This window comes from Erpetoichthys calabaricus, chromosome 7 (genome assembly GCF_900747795.2).
Source record: "Erpetoichthys calabaricus chromosome 7, fErpCal1.3, whole genome shotgun sequence".
NCBI lineage: Eukaryota > Metazoa > Chordata > Cladistia > Polypteriformes > Polypteridae > Erpetoichthys > Erpetoichthys calabaricus.
Genome location: NC_041400.2, coordinates 178,706,926 through 178,732,140, shown reverse-complemented (window position 1 = coordinate 178,732,140; position 25,215 = coordinate 178,706,926). Strand labels below are relative to the sequence as shown.

General features: G+C 43.4%; 2 protein-coding genes across 7 annotated transcripts in view; one reads left to right on the top strand and one right to left on the bottom strand.

Moving 5' to 3' along the window:
- LOC114654912 (baculoviral IAP repeat-containing protein 1-like) overlaps positions 1-25,215 on the bottom strand; it is an 828,238-nt gene that overhangs the window by 544,564 nt on the left and 258,459 nt on the right. The gene's annotated exons all lie outside the window — the stretch shown is intronic.
- The window catches only part of LOC114654913 (calpastatin-like), a 202,279-nt gene continuing 186,138 nt past the window's right edge, over positions 9,075-25,215 (top strand). The window contains exon 1 of one of the 6 annotated variants that reach the window (XM_051930032.1): positions 9,075-9,267. In XM_051930032.1, coding sequence (XP_051785992.1) covers positions 9,223-9,267 — 45 coding nt within the window. In that variant the 5' untranslated portion in view covers positions 9,075-9,222. Of the gene's footprint in view, positions 9,268-9,702; positions 9,858-15,188; positions 15,335-25,215 lie in introns of those variants that run through there. The other 5 variants (XM_051930028.1, XM_051930035.1, XM_051930037.1 and 2 more) reach the window with 5 other exon arrangements.

The window sequence follows — 25,215 nt, the reverse complement described above, 5'->3', positions numbered from 1 at the left end:
TTGTTTTCTCCAATTACAGCACAGGCAGGTGAAATGACCTGCTCATTGTCACATGGTGTCAGTAGTGGGAGTTTGTTGACCAATTGCAGCTTTTTCAATAGTTGTTTCCTGCTTTGTCCCAGCTGCTGGTGAGATGGATGCTCCATCCCCTAGTGACTACAAATTGGATTAGCTGGGTTTCAGAACATAATTTTATGTTAAAAGCAATATTTTGGTATCTGTGACTATGTGTCAAGCTTGATTATACTTCACACTTCGCCCCCTGCTCACTTCACTCGCCAACCCCCAGGCCTGCGCTACACAACAGCTACTTCGTGTCTCTGCCGCTCGCGTATGTGGATTTCACTTTCACCAAACAACAAGTCTTGTAATTCTCGCGGATACTCCTCTTCATTAGGAAGACACACTACTTTCCCCTGATGGTAACACGAATTAGATGATCTACAAGTCTCCGACTTAAAGTTTTAATCCAAACAATATACTCGCTGTTCCGTTATTTCACCGAGTAATAATTTCCGTTTGTTTGCGCTAATGCAATCTTTACTATTATTTTTTTGAGACTTTCGAATTTTAGTACTTTCATTATCTCTGACCTGTTCTGCATGTGTATCATGCCAGCATTTTTGAATTCTTTACGACGTTCTACATTGTCATCTACTCTTTGTCTTTTATTTCCAGCCCCGGGTGTGGTTAAATCTCTTAGCGCAAAGTCTCGTCTTGCAGGACTTGAAATTATCTCTCTGAAAAAGTCACGCCCTGTCGCAGAGTAAAAAGTCTCATCTCGTCCCAGGATTTTTTTTATTGTAATAGAGAGATATCACTCAATGGTCATGATTATTATTTTTGGGCTTTGAGCACATCTAACAAGAAAAATTACAAAACAGGAAGACTTAAAAGACTGTGTGGCCATTATCATTATCATAGTATGGATTCCGTTGTGTTTCTGTAAAAAATTCACACATCTGATGGCACACACGTGACACAATTCAAAATCCCTGCTCACAAAATCAGCGTAAAGCTGCTGCTTTTTTCTTTCGTAGGCCCTTCCTGCATCAGATCATCTTTTCCAGTCTTTCTCCATACTGTACATATCAAGTGCTTGCTAAAATCCATTCCATCTGACCTATATGTTGTCCTTCATTTCCCAGAAAAATCTCCAATAGAGTATTGAGAGCGAGGAAGGAATTTCTCAGCTTCATGCTATTCTGCATGATGTCACTGTCCTGTCCTGTAACCTATAATTAAAAAGCTAAAGTTTTGTTGCTTACAATCTTTGCTTTATGCACAGTTTCAGATACACATTTATTTACAGTATACAGTGCACAGATTTGCCTTGGTTTTATAGCACCTTTCATAACAGACACAATTCCAAAACCATTACCATGTATGACAGTACACAGCCATAACAGACAAGCATGTACTGTACGTGTTTGTGCAGTTAAATGATAGAAATGTTCAAATCCATGGCATATTACAAGACTTTTCTAATAATGTTCAGGTGTAGACTTCATTTACATAATCTTACCAAGTTGGGGGCTGTCATGATGCACCTGTCAGAAAAATGAGCAAGCATGTGACACTTTTTGACATGTGAACCTTGTGGTAAAGTCAAGTCTGCAGCTGATTGGCACCATTTTAAATAAATAATCGTCCTTCTCGTGGTTTTAAGGAGGGAGTGTGGTAGCGTGGCAGGAGTGGTTCCCGGGCACAATGCGGGTGGTCCCACACATGTGCGGACCTGTATTTGACAACAGAGTGTAATTGGAGACCTATGAAGTCAATCATGTAATGCCCCAACATCACGAAACACCCTCAACATCAGTCACGTAACACCAATCACATTAGATTATGATTAACATTAGGGCCACGTTAGACTATGGTTAAGATTAGGGTTGTAGAAGGGTTATCGGAGTCAAGGGTGTTTTGTAACTAACGTTGTGGGCATTACCTGATCTATGTCATACGTACTGCAAGCTGCAGCTAGACCCTTCTCGTAACTGATGCTGGGACAGTGGCGTAGCAAGGTCTGGTGGCACCCGGTGCGGAGTTTAAACTTGTCACCCCCATGTCCACTAAAATCCATCCATCCATCCATTTTCCAACTCGCTGAATCCGAACACAGGGTCACGGGGGTCTGCTGGAGCCAATCCCAACCAACACAGGGCACAAGGCAGGAACCAATCCCAGGCACGGTACCAACCCAAAGCAGGACACACACAAACACACCCACACACACCAAGCACACACTAGGGCCAATTTAGAATCACCAGTCCACCTAACCTGTATGTCTTTGGACTGTGGGAGGAAACCAGAGCGCCCGGAGGAAACCCACGTAGACACGGGGAGAACATGCAAACTCCACGCAGGGAGGACCCGGGAAGCGAACCCGGGTCTCCCTACTGCGAGGCAGCAGCACTACCCACTGCGCCACCGTGCCGCCCTGTCCACTAAAATATAAAATGAAATTTATCGAGAAAGCAATTTTTTTATTCAATTGGTTAAGTAAAGAGGACATAATGTTAATTATTTTGTAAACAATTTTTTATGAATAAAAAAAAAGTAAAATGCCTTTTTATTAATAAGCCAGTTTAATGTACAATGTAAGAAATCTTTTTTCATAGTGATAGTACCTAGTGCATAACTTTATTATTATTATAACACAATTTAATGAAAACTCAGTTCTTTACAAGTTTCGTTCTCTAGGCTCTGATCCAACAAACTGTACTTTAACATGATACTTAGAATCTCTTCTTTCTAACTTTTTGTTCTGCAAATTTTGAAATTGCGCCATCAAAATCGATACCTTCAGCTACACTATTGTCAATTGACAGAATGGCTAAGCTAGAGAGTCGAGCTTGGTTCATAGTGGATCCGAGATAATTCTTAATTAGTTTGAGTTTCGAAAAAAACTCCTCTCACAAGATGCAACAGAAACACATAAAGTTAAGAAAAAACTTAATGCTAAAGTGAGATTGGGAACAGAGTCTAACAGTTCATATTCAACCACAAACTCTAAGAATCTTAAGAAAGTCCAACCAAGAGACTCTTCTTTTGGAACTTTGGCGGCTTTTAGAAATCTTCTTAGGCGTGGAATTTCTGTAAAAAAAAAAAATTACACCAAATCACCAATTAACCAGAATTGGGACACATGATTTCGTCGTGTGTCCCGACTGCCCATTGTGTATTCAAACCTCACATTTTTACTTCCTATGTGTAATACAGTGGAACCTCGGTTCACGAATGTCTCGGTACACATACAAATCGGTTTACGACCAAAAAGTTCGCCAAACTTTTGCATCTGTTCACGACCACACACTCGGTATACGAACAAGCCAGTTTCCCTTTCGGTTTGTACGTGTTCAGTCTCTCCCTGTGCATTTCCTGTACAGCGAGCGTGCGAGCAAGAGAGAGAGAGTGAGACACACACACGAGAAAGAGACACACGAGAGAGAGACGCGCGAATACACACAGGCAGCGCGAGAGAGAGAGCTACAACAACAACAACAACAACATTTATTTATATAGCACATTTTCATACAAAAAGTAGCTCAAAGTGCTTTACATAATGAAGAGAAGAAAAATAAAAGACAAAATAAGAAATTAAAATAAGACAACATTAGTTAACATAGAAAGGAGTAAGGTCCGATGGCCAGGGTGGACAGAAAAAACAAAAAAAAAACTCCAGAAGGCTGGAGAAAAAAATAAAATCTGCAGGGATTCCAGGCCACGAGACCGCCCAGTCCCCTTTGGGCATTCTACCTAACATAAATGAAATAGTCCTCTTTGTAGTTAGGGTTCTCACGGAGTCACTTGATGCTGATGGTCATACAGACTTCTGGCTTTTAATCCATCCATCATTGTTGGAACATCATGGTGCTTTGGGTAGATGGTGGTGGCGCACGCCACCACCAACAGGACACCAGAAAAGGAAACAGAAGAGAGAGTAGGGGTTAGTACAGATTTTGAATGAATAGTTATTATAATGAATTGGATATACAGAGTATCAGGATTAAATTACAGTGAAGTTATGAGAAGGCCATGTTAAAGTAATGTGTTTTCAGTAGTTTTTTGAAGTGCTCCACTGTATTAGCCTGGTGAATTCCTACTGGCAGGCTATTCCAGATTTTAGGTGCATAACAGCAGAAGGCCGCCTCACCACTTCTTTTAAGTTTTGCTCTTGGAATTCTAAGGAGACACTCAGCTGAGGATCTGAGGTTACGATTTGGAATATAAGGTGTCAGACATTCCAATATATAGGCCGGGGCAAGATTATTTAAAGCTTTATAAACCATAAGCAGAATTTTAAAGTCAATTCTGAATGACACAGGTAACCAGTGTAGTGACATCAAAACTGGAGAAATGTGTTCGGATTTTCTTTTCCTGGTAAGGATTCTAGCAGCTGCATTCTGCACTAATTGCAAACGATTGATGTGTTTTTTGGGTATTCCTGAGAGGAGTGCGTTACAGTAATCTAGCCGACTGATAACAAACGCATGAACTAATTTCTCTGCATCTTTCGATGATATAAGAGGTCTAACTTTTGCTATGTTTCTTAGGTGAAAAAATGCTGTCCTAGTGATCTGATTAATATGCGATTTAAAATTCAGATTACAATCAACGGTTACCCCTAAGTATTTTACCTCCGATTTGACTTTTAATCCTAATGCATCCAGTTTATTTCTAATAGCCTCATTGTATCCATTATTGCCAATCACTAAGATTTCGGTTTTTTCTTTATTTAATTTGAGAAAGTTACTATTCATCCATTCTGAGATACAGGTTAGACATTGTGTTAGCAAATCAAGAGATTTGGGGTCATCAGGTGCTATTGATAAATACAGCTGTGTGTCATCAGCATAGCTGTGGTAGCTCACGTTGTGCCCTGAGATAATCTGACCTAATGGAAGCTGGACGCATAAGGTAGAGAAGGCAGTTAAAGAATGCACTGGCCTTGATTTTGTTTTCACTTCTGTTTAAAAGGACTGCTTCCATCCATTGTTTTTAACCTCATTTTAAAGGAATTATTTATTGGATTTTAACCTCCACGTTTTTCACTTGTTTTTAATGGAGTATTTATTTAATGACTGTTTGCGTCACTGCGCTATTTATTTGAACACTGTTTTGGTTTTGCTGTTTTTAAATAAAAGCACTTTGCACCTTGGGCGGCACGGTGGTGCAGTGGTAGTGTTGCTGCCTTGCAGTTAGGATACCTGGGTTCGCTTCCCGGGTCCTCCCTGTTGGAGTTTGCATGTTCTCCCCATGTCTGCGTGAGTTTCCTCCCACAGTCCAAAGACATGCAGGTTAGGCCTAAATTGTCCCTAGTGTGTGCTTGGTGTGTGTGTGCCCTGCCCGGGGTTTGTTCCTGCCTTGCGCCCTGTGCTGGCTGGGATTGGCTCCAGCAGACCCCCGTGACTCTGTGTTAGGATACGACGGATTGGAAACTGACTAACTGACTTTGCACATTCTCCTTGCTTTGTTGTCGATGTCTTCACCGTCCTGGTCATCTGGTTACACTACCGACAGTGTCGGGTTCTGAAGCCAGATGGGAGCATGGCGCAGAACCCCCATCGTCACACCACTCAGTGCCTCTTTAGTAGTCTCTCTTACTGGTGGGAGCTTGTAGCTCATAGAGTACTTCATCTTGTAGTGCAGGGAGAACCACCGGAAACTAAACATCAGCAGGACAATAAAGCTGGTGGTGGAGTTAGAGCGTGTTGGAGGACATTAAGAATAGATTAAAAAATAGTTGCTATATTTTGCACTGTTTTCGTACAGAATGAAGACAACAAAGTTTCTGACAGAATAGGAATCAATGGTGAGTAGCAAACCTTCGGAGATTCACTTTCCCACGAACTCACAGGAATGTTTGCGAATTTCAATGAATTAGCAAAATGCATTGTCATCAATGGAAAAGGAGGAACAGAACTAGTTTTGAGTGACTTTTAATAGTGCAAGACCTCAGAAAAATGCAAGTTTAGAGCGCAGCCATTTCACAGTCTGTAGTTTGTAATTCCTCTTTAGTACTTCTGATGCACTTTGTCTCGTTTTTCACAAAATGCAAAATGAAATGGCAAGTCGCTTTTTTTTTTTTTTTAAAATATGCAGGGTAACTTTATTTATCACAACTCTTACATCCACAGCATACGTGCTCTGTATTAACTCTAAAACAAAAACTATTGAGGTCCCTTTTTCTGGCGCTTTCCTTATGACATACAGTAGGTGCCTAATCAATGACTTTGTTAAATGGTCCGACTCAAACCACCTACACCTGAACACCAGCAAAACCAAGGAGCTGGTGGTGGATTTTAGGAGGCCCAGACCCCTCATAGACCCAGTGATCATCAAAGGTGACTGTGTGCAGATGGTGCAGACCTATAAATATCTGGGAGTGCAGCTGGATGATAAATTAGACTGGACTGCCAATACTGATGTGCTGTGCAAGAAAGGACAAAGCTGGTTATACTTCCTTAGAAGGCTGGCTTCCTTCAACATCTGCAATAAGATGCTGCAGATGTTCTATCAGACAGTTGTGGCGAGCGCCCTCTTCTACGCAGTGGTGTGCTGGGGAGGCAGCATTAAGAGGAAAGACGCCTCACGCCTGGACAATCCTGGTGAGGAAGGCAGGCTCTATTGTTGGCATGGAGCTGGACAGTTTAACATCTGTGGCAGAGCGAAGGGCGCTCAGCAGGCTCCTATCAATTATGGAGAATCCACTGCATCCACTAAATAATGTCATCTCCAGACAGAAGAGCAGCTTCAGCGACAGACTGCTGTCACTGTCCTGCTCCACAGACAGATTGAGGAGATCGTTCCTCCCCCCAAACTATGCGACTCTTTAATTCCACCAGGGGGGGTAAACGTTAATATTTAACATTATACATAGTTATTGTCTGTTTTTTTTTTTCACCTGTATTATTATCATTCTTTAATTTAATATTATTTATTGTATCAGTATGCTGCTGCTGAAGAATGTGAATTTCCCATCGGGATTAATAAAGTATCTATCTATCTATCTCTATCTATCTATCTAAATAATGCCTGATAATAATAATACATTTCAATGACATATCTTAAAACTGCACATATATGTATTAATATTTTGTTGACACATAAATATTACACACTACCTCCTCATTGGCTGTTCTTTTGCTACTAAAATACTGTAGCGACCTCCGCGTCAGGCTTGAAAAGAGAAGTAAAGAAAACAGACTGACGTAGTAGAGTCTCACAAAAGTTTACTTGAACGATCAAGAAAAAGAACGCCGACTTCGTAACCCCAAACACAACCTTCTACCACCCTCTCCAGCCCCTCTCGTTTATCAGCGCTTCCCCTTCTTCCTGTCCCAAAGAGACCCCACGATGGGGACAAAACCGGCGTATGTGGCCTGGGCGTCCACATCTCCTGCCCTGGTACCTGCGTTCTCCCCCAGCATTGCGTAAACTTGAGCGGAATGAGCAGGTGTTGTCCGATTGTCAACCTGCTCTTGCAGCGGAGTGTCATAACTGGCCAATTCAAACTCTCGAGCTTCCTCTAGTGCTTCTTTTAGTGTGCTCGGTCAGGTAAGGCGAACATGGCCTCTTAGTTCAGCAGGTTTGACCCCTCTCAAGAATACGCCATGTGCCAATGTAGCTTGAGCAATATGAGAAAATTGTGGATAGGCCCCGACTCTCCAGTCCCCGAATCTCCGCCGTAAAAGTACCAAGACGTTCTCCCGCCCGTCTGGTCCGTGAGTGCAACCGCTGTTGTAGCCCCAGGACTGATTCGGTTCGACCGAAACATCGGTCAATCGCGGGGAGAAGCCAAGACAGTTCTGTAAAGTTATCTCGAGGGATGTCTTCCAGAACTTTCAGCGCCTCTCCTTCTGAAGCCGCCACCAACTGTATTACTCGCTCCCTTGGGGACCAACCACTCGCAGCAGCTATAACTTCAAACCGCGCCCAATAAGTCTCCCATAGTCCAGTACCCTCAAAACGAACAGGCTTTAACTTAGGTAGCATTACTGGTGTAGTCGTCTCTGCACTGGTCTCAGCCACTGGCCCCAGACCTCTTGTAGCCTCAGCTGAGGCATAGTCCAAAAGTTCTTCCATCTTGACATCCAGTAATTCGGGCGGTGGTTCTGGCCAATCTTCCCCGTCCTTCCTCGAACCTAGGTCGCCTACTCCGTTAATCCCACTTCTGAGCACCAGTGTAAAGACCTCCGTGTCAGGTTAAAAAATATATAAAAAAGGCTTCAACCTGGCTGGGACGCTACAATACTGAAAGAATTTCTTTGGGCCATCTTTCGCCATATTCCTCTCTGACTGCCCTTTCGCCTCCCTAATATATTTTGTAATGGTTGCCCACATGTTCTCCTACGCCCTACGATTCACATTTGGATTACTGTGACTGTTTAGCAAATAAGCGACACGTGAGGATAAAAGGCGCGCTGGTTTTCCGGCCCCGAAAAAGGGAGGAGCGCCAAGTTCACTGCAGGCCAGAAAAAGAAACCGTGTGAGATGGCCATAAAAGCCGAGGAGGCCACAAATGTTGATGAAGAGGAAGAAGAGGAGGGCGGCGGCGAGGGCTATGAGCCGTCGCTAAATCAGACGACTTCTGGCCTTAAGTCAGCCTGCTGGAGCTCTGAAGCCGGCCCTCCTAACACAATGTGTCCCAGTGCTATTAGGAACGTTTTAAAGCTTTCCAAAAATGCCCAGATCTTTACAAAAGTAAAAAAAAATAAAGGGATGTTCGACTGTAATCTGCGGGATTTTTTTGCCATCGATTTTTAATTACGATCATTATTGCCATTTGTCTAAAAAGCTCACGGCGTGGCCAGTGCTCGGCGATTTCGCCAAGTTACGGGAAGTTGCGTCGTGCAGTTTTCACACAAAAGACAGAGGCGGCTCCGCCGAAGCGAAAGGAGAGAGAAGGAGAAGGATCGGGCAGAGGGGCGGCTCTTGTGGAATGTCAACGATTTAGTCCGACCTGTTTTTTCCAAAAAAAAAAAAAAAATCCACCCTCCCGAGCTCCAGGGGAGGGAGAGCAACACGCAACACGCAAGCACGAACAGTCCTGCCCTGTTTGACAAGTACAGGACCAAGCGAGTCGAGTCAGCTCCAAGTGGGAGGGGTCGCCTTGTTCTGACTGCCTGGTGCATTTTTTTTTTATTTCACACCCCCGTGCGCTTTCTCCAACACTCAATAACTGTCCAGTTTCGGATCAGTGACCGTATCGTTGCAGTCATGCCAAACAAAGGCAAGCACAATCGCAACAAGAAGCCCAAAACGGTAAGTAGAACGCAACTTTGTGTTTGCAAAAAGTTTTTGTGACTTCGTCGAGTAATGACAACTTTTCACGGGCAAGAATTGCTTACGCAGTTGGGACTCCGCTTCCTTTTCTCCAGGCAGAATCGGGCAGGCTTCATGAATATAGCGCCGTCGTCGTTCTGTTAGGCATAAAAGCCAACACGCACATTTTTAATATGCATATTTTAAACATAATTATGGAAAGTCAAGTTTGTTTTTTTTACGTTTGGGGCTAAACGCGTCATTTACACGATTATGCAGTTTTCTGGCACTCGAGGAAGAGTGAGTGAGGTGTGTAACTCGTAGTTCAAAGTGTATGAAAACAATTATGCGGGTCTGGGAGTGGCATGAGAGAGAGAGCGAGTGAGTGACAGAGAGCACCCGCTAGGGATGGGCACACTGGGCAGCGCGCCTCTGTGACATCACACAAGAGAACAGTCCACCCATATAGAGCAAAGACCGAAAGCCCCGAGTCGCGCACGATCTCGCCCGTTTGAAGCTGCTGCTGCTGCATCCCTCCAAAAATAATAATACAACCAGACATGGCTTTTGCAAAATACTGGATGATGACAGTGAGTACTGAGTCTTAAATCTCGCTATGCCTTTCCGTCTCAGTCTGGGCGCTACCGACCAGCAAACCAGAAAAAGCCGTCTGCCTGCAGCCAGGAATGTTGCAGAGAAAGGTGTGCCTGAGGAAGGGTGGAGAGTGGAAGTCAGAAACCTCAAGTTTGTTGGGAGCCTTAAGGCGTGGAGAGTTGACGGGCTCGGTGCGCCTGGCTGCCCTTACCGAGGAAGAAGCCTCACCTGTGCAGGTGTACCTGCCGCTCGTGCCCCGTGCGCATAACGGGCAGCGGCTGAGATTATACAGGAGGGCGTGATTAACAACAACAAAAGAGTTTTGTCTGGATTACGCACCTTTTAAGACTTTTTTGATTGATATACTGGGCGTTTCGTTTTGTTTAACCTTTCAATAGAACTTCCATTCATCATTCCATCCATTGTTCCATTCATTGATTTTTCTTAACATGTTGTTTCTAGTCCGAAGTCCTAAACAAGTTCAGGCATTTTTAAAAATTGTTGCACTGAATTCACGAAGTGAGTTGATTGAATAGGGGTAACGATTCTGTATAGGTTCGGAAATTGGAAGGAGCGTCTTTTCTTTACTTTTAGGCAAACATGCTAGCCAGTTTAAAGGGGGGCTTCAGGGGCAAACGTTTGGATGCTTCCATTGTTATTTTCTAACATACTTAATCCAGACTTTTTGGGGTTAGGGGTGGGTAGCAAATTACGCAAGGTGGGAAAACACCATTTGACAGGGTGGGCGACTGGACTGTATCCCAGCTAGTATAGGGTGCAAGGCAAGAACAGACCCTGGACAATGTGGAGGGCTGAAGCCTATCCCAGCTAGCATAGGATGCAAGGTAGGAACAGTAGGGCCATATTAATGTTTTGGTGCAATGGGCACTGGCCGGGGGTCCCAGGTACATAGGGGCCCGCGATGTTTCTGAGACCTATGTATGTTTCTTGTTTGCTATCAAAATAGAGGCTTCAGTGCACTACTATGTCCCTGGGGGCCTATGATGCTATTAAGACAGTCCTACCGAACAGGGTGCCAGTCCGTCACAGGGCAAGTGCACATTAGGGCCAATTTAGTGTCGCCAGTTTACCTAACCTGTATGTCTTTGGACTGGGAGAGGAAACCCATGAGGACATGGGGAGAACATGCAGACTCCATGCAGAGAGGACCTTAGGATGTGAACCCTGGTCTCCATGCTACTAGGGAACAGCACTACCACTGTGCCACCATGCTGCCCTCATTTAGATGTATGTAGTTTTTTGTTTTGTATTTAACAGTTGCCTTTATCCAAGGTGACTTACAAAGTAAGTTATGAAACATCCCACAATGATTAGATGGTGCAAGCATTAAAAGCAACCGAGAAGAAAATAAAAAAATAGGAGTAAGAGGGAGTACAGCTACTGTTATATAATTAAACCTCGCAGGGCCCGCTTAATGTATGGGCATTGGCCGGGGGCCTTAGGAGCATAGGGGTCCACAATGTTTCTGATGCCTATGTATTTCTGTTTTGCTGTCAAAACAGGGGCCCCAGTTCACTACATTGCCTGGTGGGGGGGGGGGGGGGGGGCTATAATGCTGTTAAGATGGCCCTGAGCTCGACTAAGACAAAAATCCGCATCCTAAACTGTGTGGCAGTACGACAGCAGGTATCCTGCAGAAAAGACTCGAAGCAGTTCCATAATATTTTATGAAAAGCTGCATTTTCAAAAGACGCCTGAACAAGAGTAAATTTGGGTGCAGGTTGAATAGCCAAAGGGAGATCATTCCACATCTTTGGAGCGATCTGCTGTGTCATCGACTCCTCTCCTGGCCCAAAAGAGACACTTTTAGGCTAGAGAGCTGTTCTTAGACACTCTTAAAAATAAATGGCTCCTCATGGCACCTTTGCTTGACAATTAAACATTTTATTCTGGAGTTGGTGCTTTGCTTATGAAATTGGTGCTCTGGGCATTAAAAAAGGGTCCTAATATGTGGGGAAAATTGAAATCTTTAATGTATAGCAGGCTACCTAGCAGGATACTAATAGATCAAGAACACCTGACCTCCGCCTGTGTGACTGTATGCTGTGAGAGTCCTGGAAAAATAAGGAACCCAGTGGTACTTCACAAATCTGTTATCGTCTATCAATGGTTATTTGTGGAACCTTTTGCTGATCTAAATAATTGAAGGTTCTTTTTGGAGCCTTTATGTAGATGGTTCCCTTATGGCACCGCGCTGAAGAACCACTTTGGCACCTTTATGTCTAGGAGTCGACTTCAGTTCAGCTTTCAACACCATCATTCCTCAGAAGCACTTAGGGAAGACGAGTCTGCTAGGCTACCACACGTCCTTATGCACCTTCATCCTGGATGCTCTGACGGAGAGACCCCAGCCAGTCCACATCAGTAATCCCACCTCTAGCTTCATCTTGCTGAGCACTGGTATTCCCCCACCAGGACTACGTATTCAGCCGACTTCTTTTCACTCTGCTGACTCACAACTGTATGGCTGCACAGAGCTCTAACACCATCATTAAGTTTGCGGGTGCCACAATGGTGGTGGGTCTCATCAGCAAAGAGGATGAGTCCGCTTAGACAATGGAGATACAGCAGTTGGGTGCAAGTGCAACAATCTGACTCTTAACGTGGACAAGACCAAAGAGAGAATTGTTGACTTCAGAAAGGCACATGACGTCTACACCTCACTGCCCATTGAGGCCTCTGTGGTGAAACTGGTCAAGATCACCAGGCAGTTGTCCTTACTTGGTCAGTCAACACCACCTCCATAGCAGCAACAACGACAGTTCCTTTGACGATTGAGAAAGGCAAACCTGCCTCACCATATTCTACAGGGGCACCTGTTTGTTCTGAGAATTGCAAGGTCCTACAGCGGATAGTGGACACTGTGGAAAACACCATGGGGATCTGTCTACCTCCATTATAGGCATTTTTATTAAGCATTGCATCTGCAAAAGCCTATAGCAATGTGGAGGACTACTCCCACCCTTCCCATGGTTTCTTTGTTCCACTTCTATCTGGGAGAAGGTACCAAAACATTCAAACCAGTTCTGCCAGGTCCTGTGACAGCTTCTGCCTCCTGGCTGTCTGGACTCTGAATTCGCTGCTGCCTCCCTGCCCTCTGGTCTACTCCTATTAGTTGATCTATATGCAGTTCATTTGTTTCTACTGTTGTTTATATTATTGCCGTTTATTAATTATAAGTATTATAAGTATTACCTATTATTTATCTATTTATAGTGTCACGCTTGGGTCACAGAATTGCACAGAACACTGGAGATTGTAGAGACAGGAACTTTATTCAATCACTTCAAACAAACCTGTCTCTTTCAGAAGTAAAACGAGCTCCATATGCAGTTAGAGGGGACGGTTCCATCTCTCAATTAAAAGAATAGACAAACATCATAGGGGTGCACAACGGGAGCGGGACCCCCAACAGGAGCAGAGGATGTCTGGGGAAGGAGAGAGAACCAAAGCGATCAGCTAAAAGGACAGGTGCTGTTCAGGCTTTTAAGTATGCGAAGCATATCATGTGATGCAGCAGCAGTAGTCCAGCAGGTAACGGAGCAAAGAAGAGGCAAAATGTATTTATTCCCATTGTATCAGCGTTTAAGAAGGAGTTTTGGAGGAGCGTCCGTGTCTTCTAGGGGTGTGTTCAGCCCCCCTGTTCACAATATTGTAGTAAATTTCCTTACTTGTCTTGCACTTGTCCTGTATTTATGTATAACTAGCCATCCCCCACGGCTACGCCCACGTAGTAGTGAAACAGGACAAACTTCAAAAATCGATATACAAACGGGTATTGCAAGCTATGCAGTGGCAAGGTACCCTCCAAAACGCGGAGGTGGACTGACTAAAACGGAGGCTGGCACATGAGTGAGGAGGGCCCCACCCGGCTCCTACTCCCCCCAGTCCACAGCCTATGTCTCGGATTAGTGCGAATATATCGCTCTTGCAACCGAACTATGATACTTGGCGCAATGAGAGAAGTTGAAAAATCAACCGGGACATTCAAGCAAATTACAGAAAAAAAAACCTGATTTAAATTCGTGAAGTAGTTCTCTCGTTCGCTAGCTAAGCGGAGGTTAAGGTACACCCCGAGGCTGGCGCGTGAGTGAGGATGGCACCGCCCCCCTCGCCTCGGCCCACTGTGTCTCTCTTGGATTTGCGCAAATAAATCGGTATCACAAGCGAACTATGATAGTTAGCACAATGAGTGAAGTCACAAAATCAATCGGAATGTTCAAGCAAATTATAGAAAAAAAACTGATCTAAATCCGTTAAGTAGTTCTTTCGTGAGAAGCAGACAGACATATAGACAAATGTTGCATTTTATATATATATATATAGAGATACTTCCAGGTGAGCACTCAATTGTTGTCAGCCCTCTGATGACTTAAGACAAACTCACATTTGCTGGGGTACAAACTGGTTGGATTGAGTTGCTGGGTTGCAAAATCAAGTGGAATGTTCTAGCAAATTATAGAAAAAAACCCGATGTAAATCCGTTAAGTAGTTCTCTCATGAGAAGCGAACAGACATATAGAGATATATACTGTAATAGAGATGTATGATACACTGCCATCCTGGTTAACATTATTTTGTAGCACTGTATGCTGCAATATGATGTATGAATGGTATGAAAATAAAGCTGCTTGACTTGATGGATGGAGAGGAGAAGCATCATCCAATCCTAGCATGTCCTGCAAGAGGAGTGACAGAGCAGAGACAGAATTGGGGCTTCTTGAAGGGACAAGTGGAGTTTCCAAAGAGTGGAGATACTGAGTCGCAGAACTATTCAGGGAACCGTAAGTCACGACAAGAGTTTTGAACTGGATCCTTGCAGCAAGAGAAAACTAGTGAAGAAACTTAAGCAGAGAGGTATGTGGAGTTAAACAAGGAACAGAGGACACCAGTCGAGCAGCTGCATTCCAGAGGAGCTGGAGAGATCAGATAGCAGTTGACGGCAGTCTCGCCAGGAGAGAGTTGCAGGAGTCCAGCTGAGAGAGGAACCTGCGTCTGAAGGAGGAGTTGCATGAGGTAATTAGGGAGGAAGGGTCAAATCCTCTGAATGTTATGAAGCAAGAAATGACATGGATTGTGTCACTGAAGAAATGCAGCATATGTGAGACAGGAAAGCAAAGAGTTTACCGAGACTTGCTGATATTCTTGAAATTTTCAGTCAGCCTTGTTTAAAGCCTGTCATTGAGTTGAATGCCAACAAATGCAAGTAATCCTGATAGAAAGCAGGGTGTGTACTGTAGCCATGGGTGTGGGTCAGAGGACCGCATATGTTTACCCCTGGGTGGAGGTGTGCATCACACACTCCGTCAGACACCTTGCCCGTGGCATTGTCGAGATCTCCTAACTTCAGAGTGTGCTAATGGTTCTCACGGTGGCAGAGCCAGGGATCTACACAAATTGAAAGGAGGCCAGCAGTTCACGGGCAGACATGGGCGCTTGGCTTTTTAAACAGGTTGGATGGGAATTTACATTTGGGGGCAGTGATTGTGCATTTATTTATTTACTGTATTTATTTATTTTTTTAAAAATGGCAAGACAAATAAAACTGCAACTATGCAAGTAATAACTTTGAGAAAGTGTTGTTTATACTTTAATGCATTTTAACTAGACGTTATGTTCTACATATTGGAAAATTGTGCCAAGACTACGAAAGATTTACATTTGCAAATACAGCACAGTGGTTGGTTATGCTGACTCACAGCTCAAGTGTGCCAGGTTCAAGTACCAAACTCTCTGTTGTCTGTGTGGGTTTTGTGTGTTCTGCCTTTGTCTGTGTGGTATATATGAGGCATACATTTCAGTGTCCATAGTTGTGGACTGAAATCACTGCCAGGGCTGATTCCTGCCTGTTGTGTAGCTGACAGCAGAAATGGATGGCACAGACTCAGAAAAGGGGTGTTTTTTTTCCTGTAATTGTTTCTGATCAAATGCCTTTAGGGGTATCTTCATGGCAGTACAAGACAAGCTAAGCACGGTCTCCCAGTGTTACAGCTCTGACTTTTAAAAGAATGCATGGCGGCTCCAGTATCTGTGCCATAGGTTGAATTCCAGGCGGGGCTGGCAGCTTTCTGGAATCTGCAGTCCTTTATGTGTTTGTGATTTGTTTGAGGGCTCGAGGAGTCTTCCAGCAAATCCATGAATGGGTCGTTAAATGGGATGATTTGGCTTTGGTGTTTTGTGCCCCAATGTGTTCATACTGAGCTGGATTACTGGCAAGGCATTTTGTCCAGATTTAGTTCCTGCCTTAAGGTGCCACAAAACCTTTGCTACATTTTGATAGTGGATGGTGTTTTGCGAGACAGATAATAGTTTCATTTTAGACTGGTGGTAGTGTGGCTAAAGGTGCTGGACTTCAAATTATGGTGACTGCTTTTGAGTAACCTAACTCAGCCGTTTCTGTGTCTTAGCCACTAGGGGGCTCACTTCCTTCATGTTAAATCCAGTAGTAGTCTGCAGTCAGACTTGGGTTGGGAAATTAAACCAAATGCAGTGTTTTGTGATCTTTGTGGGGGCACGAACCACTTTTTCATATGCCAGTGTGTTCACGACCCATGTTGGGGATATCATTTCGGTTAAACTGGCACAACATTAAAACTGAGGGTGGATTAGGTGGTTTCCCACGTGTGATCACTGGAGTGTTAGATGAGTCTTTTGCGATCGTTGATGCTTTTCCTCCTTGGTGAATTGAACACGGTCATCGGAGCAGAGGGTTGTGGAAGTCATCCAGGGTGGGCCGCGGTCCACCTGCATTGCGGCCAAAAGTGAATCGACCGTGATCGTCAAGAGTGATGGATCGGGGTTTCATCCAGGGTCGGCCAGAGTCTTCAAGTTGGGAAACGCTGACCTTGTGGATGTTACTGTGCTGAAGCATTGAGATGACCACCAAGCAGTGATGGAGCAAGCCTTTTGAACTGGGAAGGGCAGACTCGTCACTGGGCCCACCCTCTCGAGCCCCTGCAACGCTATATTAATGATCTAGGTAGGCTGTTATGATGGTGAGTGGTGGTTGTTTGGGGAGGATTTTTTTTTTGGTGGTCTTATAAGAAGGGAAATAAATAACTGGGTGTGCTCCGTTTAGAAGAATGGTTTTCTGTCAGATAAGGGGGATGGTTGGTTATGGAAGATGGATGGAAGGATGTGAAGGATTGGTTTCTGTGAGTGGTGGTTGATTGGGTAGGATGGTGTCCCTCAACTTTTTATTGATGCGATATTTGTGGGTCCCTTAATTGGGTGGGGCCCAGTGTGCACACCCCTTTTTCCTCTCTGTTGCTTCCGCCATTGCCACCAAATACTGAGTTACTGAGGCCAATGCTCACTGGGTCATCTTTAATTCTTTTCCCTGCAGACAGTGGACAAAGAAAAAGGGGGCAGAGAGAAAGGTTAATGAGGTTGAAAAAGGGTTATGTACGTAAGCTTTATGTCATACAGTACCTGAAGGGGCTTGAGATGCCTCCAAAGCTTGCATGTTGTAATCTTTTTAGTTAGCCAATAAAAGGTGTCATTTTGCTTGACTTCTCAATGCATCTATAATGGCTAACATGGTATGACATCCCAGTCTTTGTGAATACAAAGAATATACAAACGCATTGTCCCAAGAAGTCAATTTTATGTTTCTACAGGGAGAGGCCAAGACATAAGATTAAAAGAGAGCAGACAAGAACTCGGCCATCGCATGTAGTTTTTAATTAGAAAGAAGTAAAATATAGTAATGGACATAATAACTTATATCAGAGTTTACACTTTAAAGGCATCGTATCACAAAGTTGGATTACGTTTTTAAAGTAACGAGTAGCCTAGTGCAATACTTATTTTCTTAAAGTATTACTTAAAAATGAAAGCCTGATACATGTTACTGCTGTGTTACTATTGACGATTATCCCTGATACTCCAAAAAACGTTTATTTTGCAGAAGTGTTGCCTTTTTTCACCGAGACGTTGTCCTGCTGTTGTCAGTATAACATCGTGCGCGGTCACAATCCTGCCGTCTAGTGATAGCTAGCGAGGAAGGGGTTAAGCAGGTGCGTAGCATGAAAAGAAATTAAAAGCAAGAGTTATGAGAATAAATTTAATCCTGCATGTGCCGAGGAGCAAATTTAATTTGCCAGTTTGGGGTAACATGGAGCTGGTGATCATCGCAGCAGTAACACTGAGTGTAAGGCAAGAAACCGATGGGCTTTAGCAGCTGGGAGACGCCATTCAAGTGCCCCCCGACTCCGCTTCTCATTTTAGCATTTGTTATAGCTGGCTTCTCCAGGTATTCCTGTCACCCCGATCAGCTCTTGTCTGCCTGTGGAACGTGTCGCCCTCAAGTCTGGGCCCAGGGGTGCTACAGTATTTATAAAACATAAAAAGAGAGTGATCGAACGTGCCTGTTTCTGGCCAGTTATCAGGACCGTTCATTGGTTTAGGATTTTAATAACAAATTCTGACCAGTCAAATGTGCAGGGTTTCACACAAAAAATGAAAAAGTAATGCAAAAGTATCCCATTGTTCATAACACATTAAATTTTATAACAAGTGACGAAGTAACATATTTAGTTATTTTGTTTGTAAGCAATGAGTAATGTAGATACAGTAAGTTACTTTTTAAAGTAACGTTTGCCAACACTGCTTATGATAGAATATCAGGTCATGTTTATTACCGTTGTCTTGGTACTCATTGCTATTTTGTTTCGGTGTATGTTTTTTATCATTAAGAAGAGAGTGATATGCGTTATTGCTTTTAATTCGTCTTTTGTTTTTGCGGATTTGATCCCGTCCTGTGATTCCGTTCATCATGTCTGTAACGTCAGGGGTACAGAGGTATACGGAGGCCCGGCCTGTGCTGTCCCTCAGTTAGATTCATAAAAGAATTCAAACCTTGTTTCTTTATTTAAGGAGGCCTTACTGCTTGCTTTTCAAATCTTTAGCCTCTGACTTCGTGTTTTGGTGGCCTATTTCGATTGCTCTCTTTGGTTGTGACTTGCGATTCTCATTGCCCATTTAATCTTCTGGTCATTTTCCCTTTTTTCGTCACAATAAACCCCGGAGACGCTGCCTCATTACATAGTAATGTAACATTAAGACTCGAGTGGTGATTGACAAGACAAGTAATTGTTCAGCTCCCAAGGTGAGCCTGTGGCTGTTTGATGAAGCAAAACTTATTTGGAGGATTAGCTGAAATACGTGGTTTTGCCCGAACATATTTGCTTTCTTACCTTAACCCATTGTACAAATATTTCTGTGTTTTTAAAATGTTGACTCTTTTGTCATTGCTGACTGTCCCATCTGTTATCTGCACTCCATCTGTATTAACCTCTCTGCTCTCACGAGTCAAGAATTTGTTTTTTGTATATGATTGGATATTATATTTGAAGTAACTATTTGCTGGTTTGGCATGATGAACGCTACTTCTTTGTATCCCTTGGTTTGCTGTGGATTCATGAATAGATGTGTGATCCCACATTAATTAAATGAATGGCTTGTCGGATAACTGAATCATTGATACGGCACATAAGCTGAGCAAACGTACCATTTTTTGTGTTGATGCAACCTTTGCAATTTCAGAATTTCTGCATAGTAAGATGGTTGAATTATAAAGCTGCTTTGAGGCCATGCTTGTAGCTACACTGTTTCTCTGTGACACACACCACCTCAACAATATGACCCCTACGACTCTGATTAGCCAGTTTGCTAAGTACGAGTTTCCTAAAATGTGCTTCCATGCATCCTCCGCTGTGGTGAAGTAAACATGGAGCAGGTCAAGGAAAGGCTTGTCGAAGATGTTGGAGAATACACAGATTTATATGATACCTCATCACAACATACAAAGACAATCAGATGGCAGGCAATTTGTGACATACATCCGTCAACTTTCAAAAGATGTTAGCCAATATTGTATCAATAAATGGAAAAATGTGAGGGACAAATATGTTCACGTACAGAAGAAAATGTCTAGCTAGCGTGACATGACCCAGTGTTATATTTATAGTCGGAGGTGTACAGAGTGAAGAGAAAAGTGGACAGGACTGTTCCATGTGGTGCTCCAGTGTCGCTCACACAGTACTTGAGTCTCACAGACTGCGGTCTGCCCAGCAGATAGTTCATCACCCAGGACACCATCGGCTCATCCACCTGCATATCTCTGAGCTTAAGCTTTAACAGGGATAGATAGATAGATAGATAGATAGATAGATACTTTATGGCTGGATGGTTATCATTTTTATGAAACTCTATGTCAATGTTAAAAGCAAAACTTCGTCAGAGCTTTCTCAGCTCACAGCGAAATGAAAACCTGAATATCTTTATAATTCAACTTCAGCAAAACCGAACTCCTGCAAATTGACACTAAAGCACAACTTAAGAAAATGGGCTCCTTTACAATCATTCTTGACTGTGATCTCATTGGACCTTCTTCTAATGAAGGGAATTTTGGTATCATTTTTGATTCCTCCCTTTAAAGTATCTATCTATCTATCTATCTATCTATCTATCTATCTATCTATCTATCTATCTATCTATCTATCTATCTATCTATCTATCTATCTATCTATCTATCTATCTATCTATCTATCTATCTATCTATCTATCTATCTATCTATCTATCTATCTATCTATCTATCTATCTATCTATCTTGTTCCACCCATATAAACCACATTATGAAACTTTCTTACTTCCACCTCCGTAACATAGCCCGTGTTCACTCATTCCTCTTCTGTGCTAATGCTGAGAAACTTATCCATGCTTTTATGTTATCCCACATCGATTATTGTATCTTCCTACTGGCGGCTGCCCCTTCAAATCTTATATCACCGCACCAGCTGATTCAAAACTCTGCTGCACGAGTCCTAACAGGGACCAGCAACAGCGAGCACATAACACCCACCCAGCTTCGCCTCCACTGGCTTCCTGTGTCTTACAGGACTGAATATAAAATTCTCTTAATAACCTACAAAGCTTTAAATGGCCTGGCACTGGACTACATCAGCGACCTTCTTCATTTGCTATGCTCCTTTTCACCCACTAAAGTCCTCTTGTTGTGCCTCACACTAATCTGCACTTTATAGGTGATGGGGCCTTCAGCTCAATAGAGCCCAGTCTTTGGAATGACCTCCCGAAATTAATTAGATCAGCCGACTTCATTCGTTCTTTTAAAAGACATCTTAAAACTAATCTGTTCAGGAAAGCTTTTAAGTTAAACTAACATTCTTCCCCTTCTTTCAATTTACCTCTCTATCCAGATGCATTTCTAGCCCTTACAGTGTCTTCATATGCTGACACAGTGGTGTGGTTTATAAGTATTTTTTGGCCGAGTTCCGAAACCACTTCTGAAGTGTCGTGGTTATTAAATTTTTTATATTGATTGACTGTCTTAACGTGTAGTACTGATCATCCTAATTTTCAGAACAGCTGAATTGGGGCTTCATGTATAGATGGTGCGTATGCAGAAAAATTCCACGCTCACTTCAAGATGTGTAAAAACTAAACTTGGTGCAAAGCCACGCACATTTTTGCGGCAGCCTCAAACCATGCGTATGCATTTTTCTGCTTGGTTTTGCAGAACTGGTGGCACCCAGCGTCAAAGCAGTGCTACTGTTTCTGTAGTCACCCTTTCTCTGTTAGATTCACATCCATGACTTGGGCTTTATCAAATACACCGAAAATTAACTGTGTATCGTTTACAAATTTAAAGCCCTTGATTGTAATCATCCATCCATCCATCCATCCATTTTCCAACCCGCTGAATCCAAACACAGGGTCACGGGGGTCTGCTGGAGCCAATCCCAGCCAACACAGGGCACAAGACAGGGAACCAATCCCAGGCAGGGCGCCAACCCACCGCATGATTGTAATCATTCTGTAGCAATATAATGGAGCACGGAATGGCCAAACTATTCCAAATAGCATAGCTGCTTCAGCGTTGTTACTCTTGGTGCACCACTCAGAGTGTTTGAACTTTTATAGCACACACTTCCTCAAAAAAGCTACCAGCATCTGCATGGATTCCACTCAGCCATGCCGCAGGCTGTTTGAACATCTCCCATCTGGCAAACACTTCAGAGCCTTTTCACCATGGATCTCGAGGCTCAGAAACAGTTTCAGCCCAAGAGCTATTAACGCACACATTCAGTCCATCAAGTGGTCCCGGTAGAACCGCTTATACTTAAAATTACAATGACCTCACTGTAAACTTGCACTACAGCGGTAATATTTTACAACCTGAGCCACTTTATGAACCATTTGCACTGTCTGCACTATATGTACATGTATATATACGAGGGCAATCCCAAAAGTAAGGTCTCCTATTTTTTTTAGAAATACAAACAACCGTTTATTTTCTATAATGTTTACATCATTTTAAAGGTTAAAGACTTATTTGTTTTTCTACATAATGGCCATTTCGGGCGATGCATTTTTGTAGACGCTGTGGTAGTTTTAGAATGCCCATGTCATACCAACTCGCCGCCATGTCCTTCAGGAAGCGTTGAACCTCATCTTTCACCTCTTCGTCGGAGCAGAATCGCCTTCCAGACAAATGTTCTTTCAACTTAGGGAACAGGTGGTAGTCACTGGGTGCCAAGTCCGGACCATAGGGTGGGTGGGTGATGAAGTTCCAATCGCCGATCTTTACGCATGTTTTCCTCAACCTTCGCAACTGTCTCGTTGGAAATTGATGGTCGCCTGCGCGAACTTCGCACTTGGCGGTAGCGTTCAACGGGAGCTCCATTTTCAAGTGCTGCCAAGCCAAGATTGAGCATCCCAGCGAAGCCGCACATGCTTGTTTGGGAGTGGAGGAAGCACCAATCATAAATAACAGTGTGGCCAACCGCCGTACGAACAGTTTCTCTACGTCCTCACTGCTTTGGAGACCTTACTTTTGGGATTGCCCTCGAATATTGTACATAAGTACAATATGTACTTATGCTTTCATATTGTATATTTTTCATTGTTTTTTTATCATATTTTTTTTTTTGTCATTTTATGGGAAACATTAGTTTTATGGCGGAGTTGCATATTGAATCTCATTCTACCATAAAATGACACTAAAGGAAATCAATTCAATTCATTAGAGGAGAGCGAGTATTTACAGCTGATGGTGACAGGCTTCTTAAGTCGATTTAGATTTTCAAGCACGATCCTCTTGGAGCCGTGAGCTGTTAGAATACTAGGATGTATTCTTGATATCATTTTTATGATGAAATGCATTAAAGTATGTACAGTATATTACATTTTACAGAAAAGTTGTTAGTTTCATTTAAATAATGCGTACTGTTAATAATTAAACATGTAGGGGCATGGTGGCACTGCAATAGCGATGAGCTGGCGCCCCATCAAGGGATTATTCCTGCCTTGTGCTCTATGCTTGCTGGGACTGGTGCGACCCTGGATGAATGGATGAATAGAATAACTAAACATTGTGAAATGATTAGACTCGACACACTCAAAAAGGTTTGGGGCAGCCACCCGTGTATTGTCCCTGGCTGCATGGGTTTGAAAATCAGACAGAAGTGTATGCAATGGAGTTCAAAAGCAACCTGAGTATAGGTTGTAAAAATGGTGGCTTTAAATGTCAAGACCAGAAGTGACATATGGGGACCGGAAGTGACCTTGTCCTAGGCACCAGAACCAGAAGTGACATCGTCCTAGGCGCTGGAACTGGAAGTGACATCTTCAGGGATGAGTCAGACAGGTTTGCAGAGACAACAGAAGAAGCTTTAGCGCACTCCGATACCTCCTGGCCTGGTGTGGAATTACCCTCACTTGGTCCAGACAACGTCCTCCTACTTGCACGTGCGTGACAATATGCATAACAAAGATTTTTCAACATACTTTAAAGGATTTGAAGAATTGGCATTCTAAGCTTATAGCTGGTTTTACATTTATTACAGACGCTTACTGTGTGGCGATTGGTAATATGGAGTGTGGCACCCGGACAGGGCTCACGCCCGGCCGGGACGCCCAGGAAGACAGGAGGAGGGCTCATTCCTCCTCCAGACCGCAAGGGGGCGTCTGCCCTGGTTGTATTGGGGGCCACGGGTACAGAGCTTGGAAGCTTTACCCTGTAGGGGCCCATGGCCACCGCCAGGGGGCGCCCCGATGCCTTGGGGACCCTGGACCCCAGCGCTTCTGCCACACCTGGAAGTGCTGGGGGAAAGAAAAGAGGGAACACCCGGAGTGCTTCCGGGTACGCAGCCGGCACTTCCGCCACACTGGGGAGTGCTGGTGGAAGATTGCCGGGGAGCACTTGGAGCACATCCGGGTGTGTATAAAAGGGGCTGCCTCCCTCTAGTCATGGACAAGAGTCGGGAGGAAGTGAGATGATGTTGGGAGGAAGGCAAGGAGGCGGCCTGAAGGAGGCATTGTTGTGTGGCCAGGACTTTGGGGTTTGTGGGCACTTGGAATTTGTAAATAGTATGTATAATAAACGTGTGTTGGGTGACATGAGCATGACTGCCTGTCTGTGTCCGAGCCAGTCTCCACAGGAGAAAGAAAACAGAAGGACGGGAATTGGGAGTTGGTACATTTGACAGAGACAGTAGTGCTGCAATAAATTATTCCATCCATGGTCGTGAACGTCCCAGCAAACATCTTGCTGAGGCAGGAACATTCCCTGGACAGGGTGCCAGCTTATCACTACCTTGCACCACTGTGCCCCCACATGTTTAATACATGCTTTAATGCATTTCTTCATGAAAATGATATCAAACATACATCTTAGCATTTTAAAATGTTCAGAGGGCAGTAATTCCATTAATGTAATGTATTCTGTGTGACGATCACTGCCTGCGCGCTCCTGTCAGTGTAAGAGAAAGCCTGTTTTGGAAGCACGTAGCGATTAATGACTGACTCGGGAAACACATAGAATACGAAGCATTTAACATGCTACTTTAGTTATGATAGGATTTGAGAAATTCTAGTAAATTAAATATCAATTTTAAGATGAAGTTTACAACGTTCTTCTTTAATGACAAAATAAACTACAAGATTTAAAGTGGAAATTTCGACATTTCGACTTTAATCTCGATATAGACCGCTTTTCTTTCTTCACTGTGCCCCTATTTTTTTTTCTTTCCTTTTCTCGTCACCTTAACTCTTGAAAGCTTTGCGGCTCATAGGGATTACATGGTGGGGCTGTGATTATATCTTACTCAGCATTACTTAACATTTACTTATTTGGCTGCCGCCTTTATCCAAGGAGGCTAACAACATTTACTATGTGATACATTTGGTTACATTTCTTTTGTTTTCCAATTGGAGCTTTGGGATTTGAATCCACAACCTCTGCGATTGATGTCCATAGCTTTAACCACCACACCACACTGCCTGCCTGTATCTTCACAAAAGTTAGCATT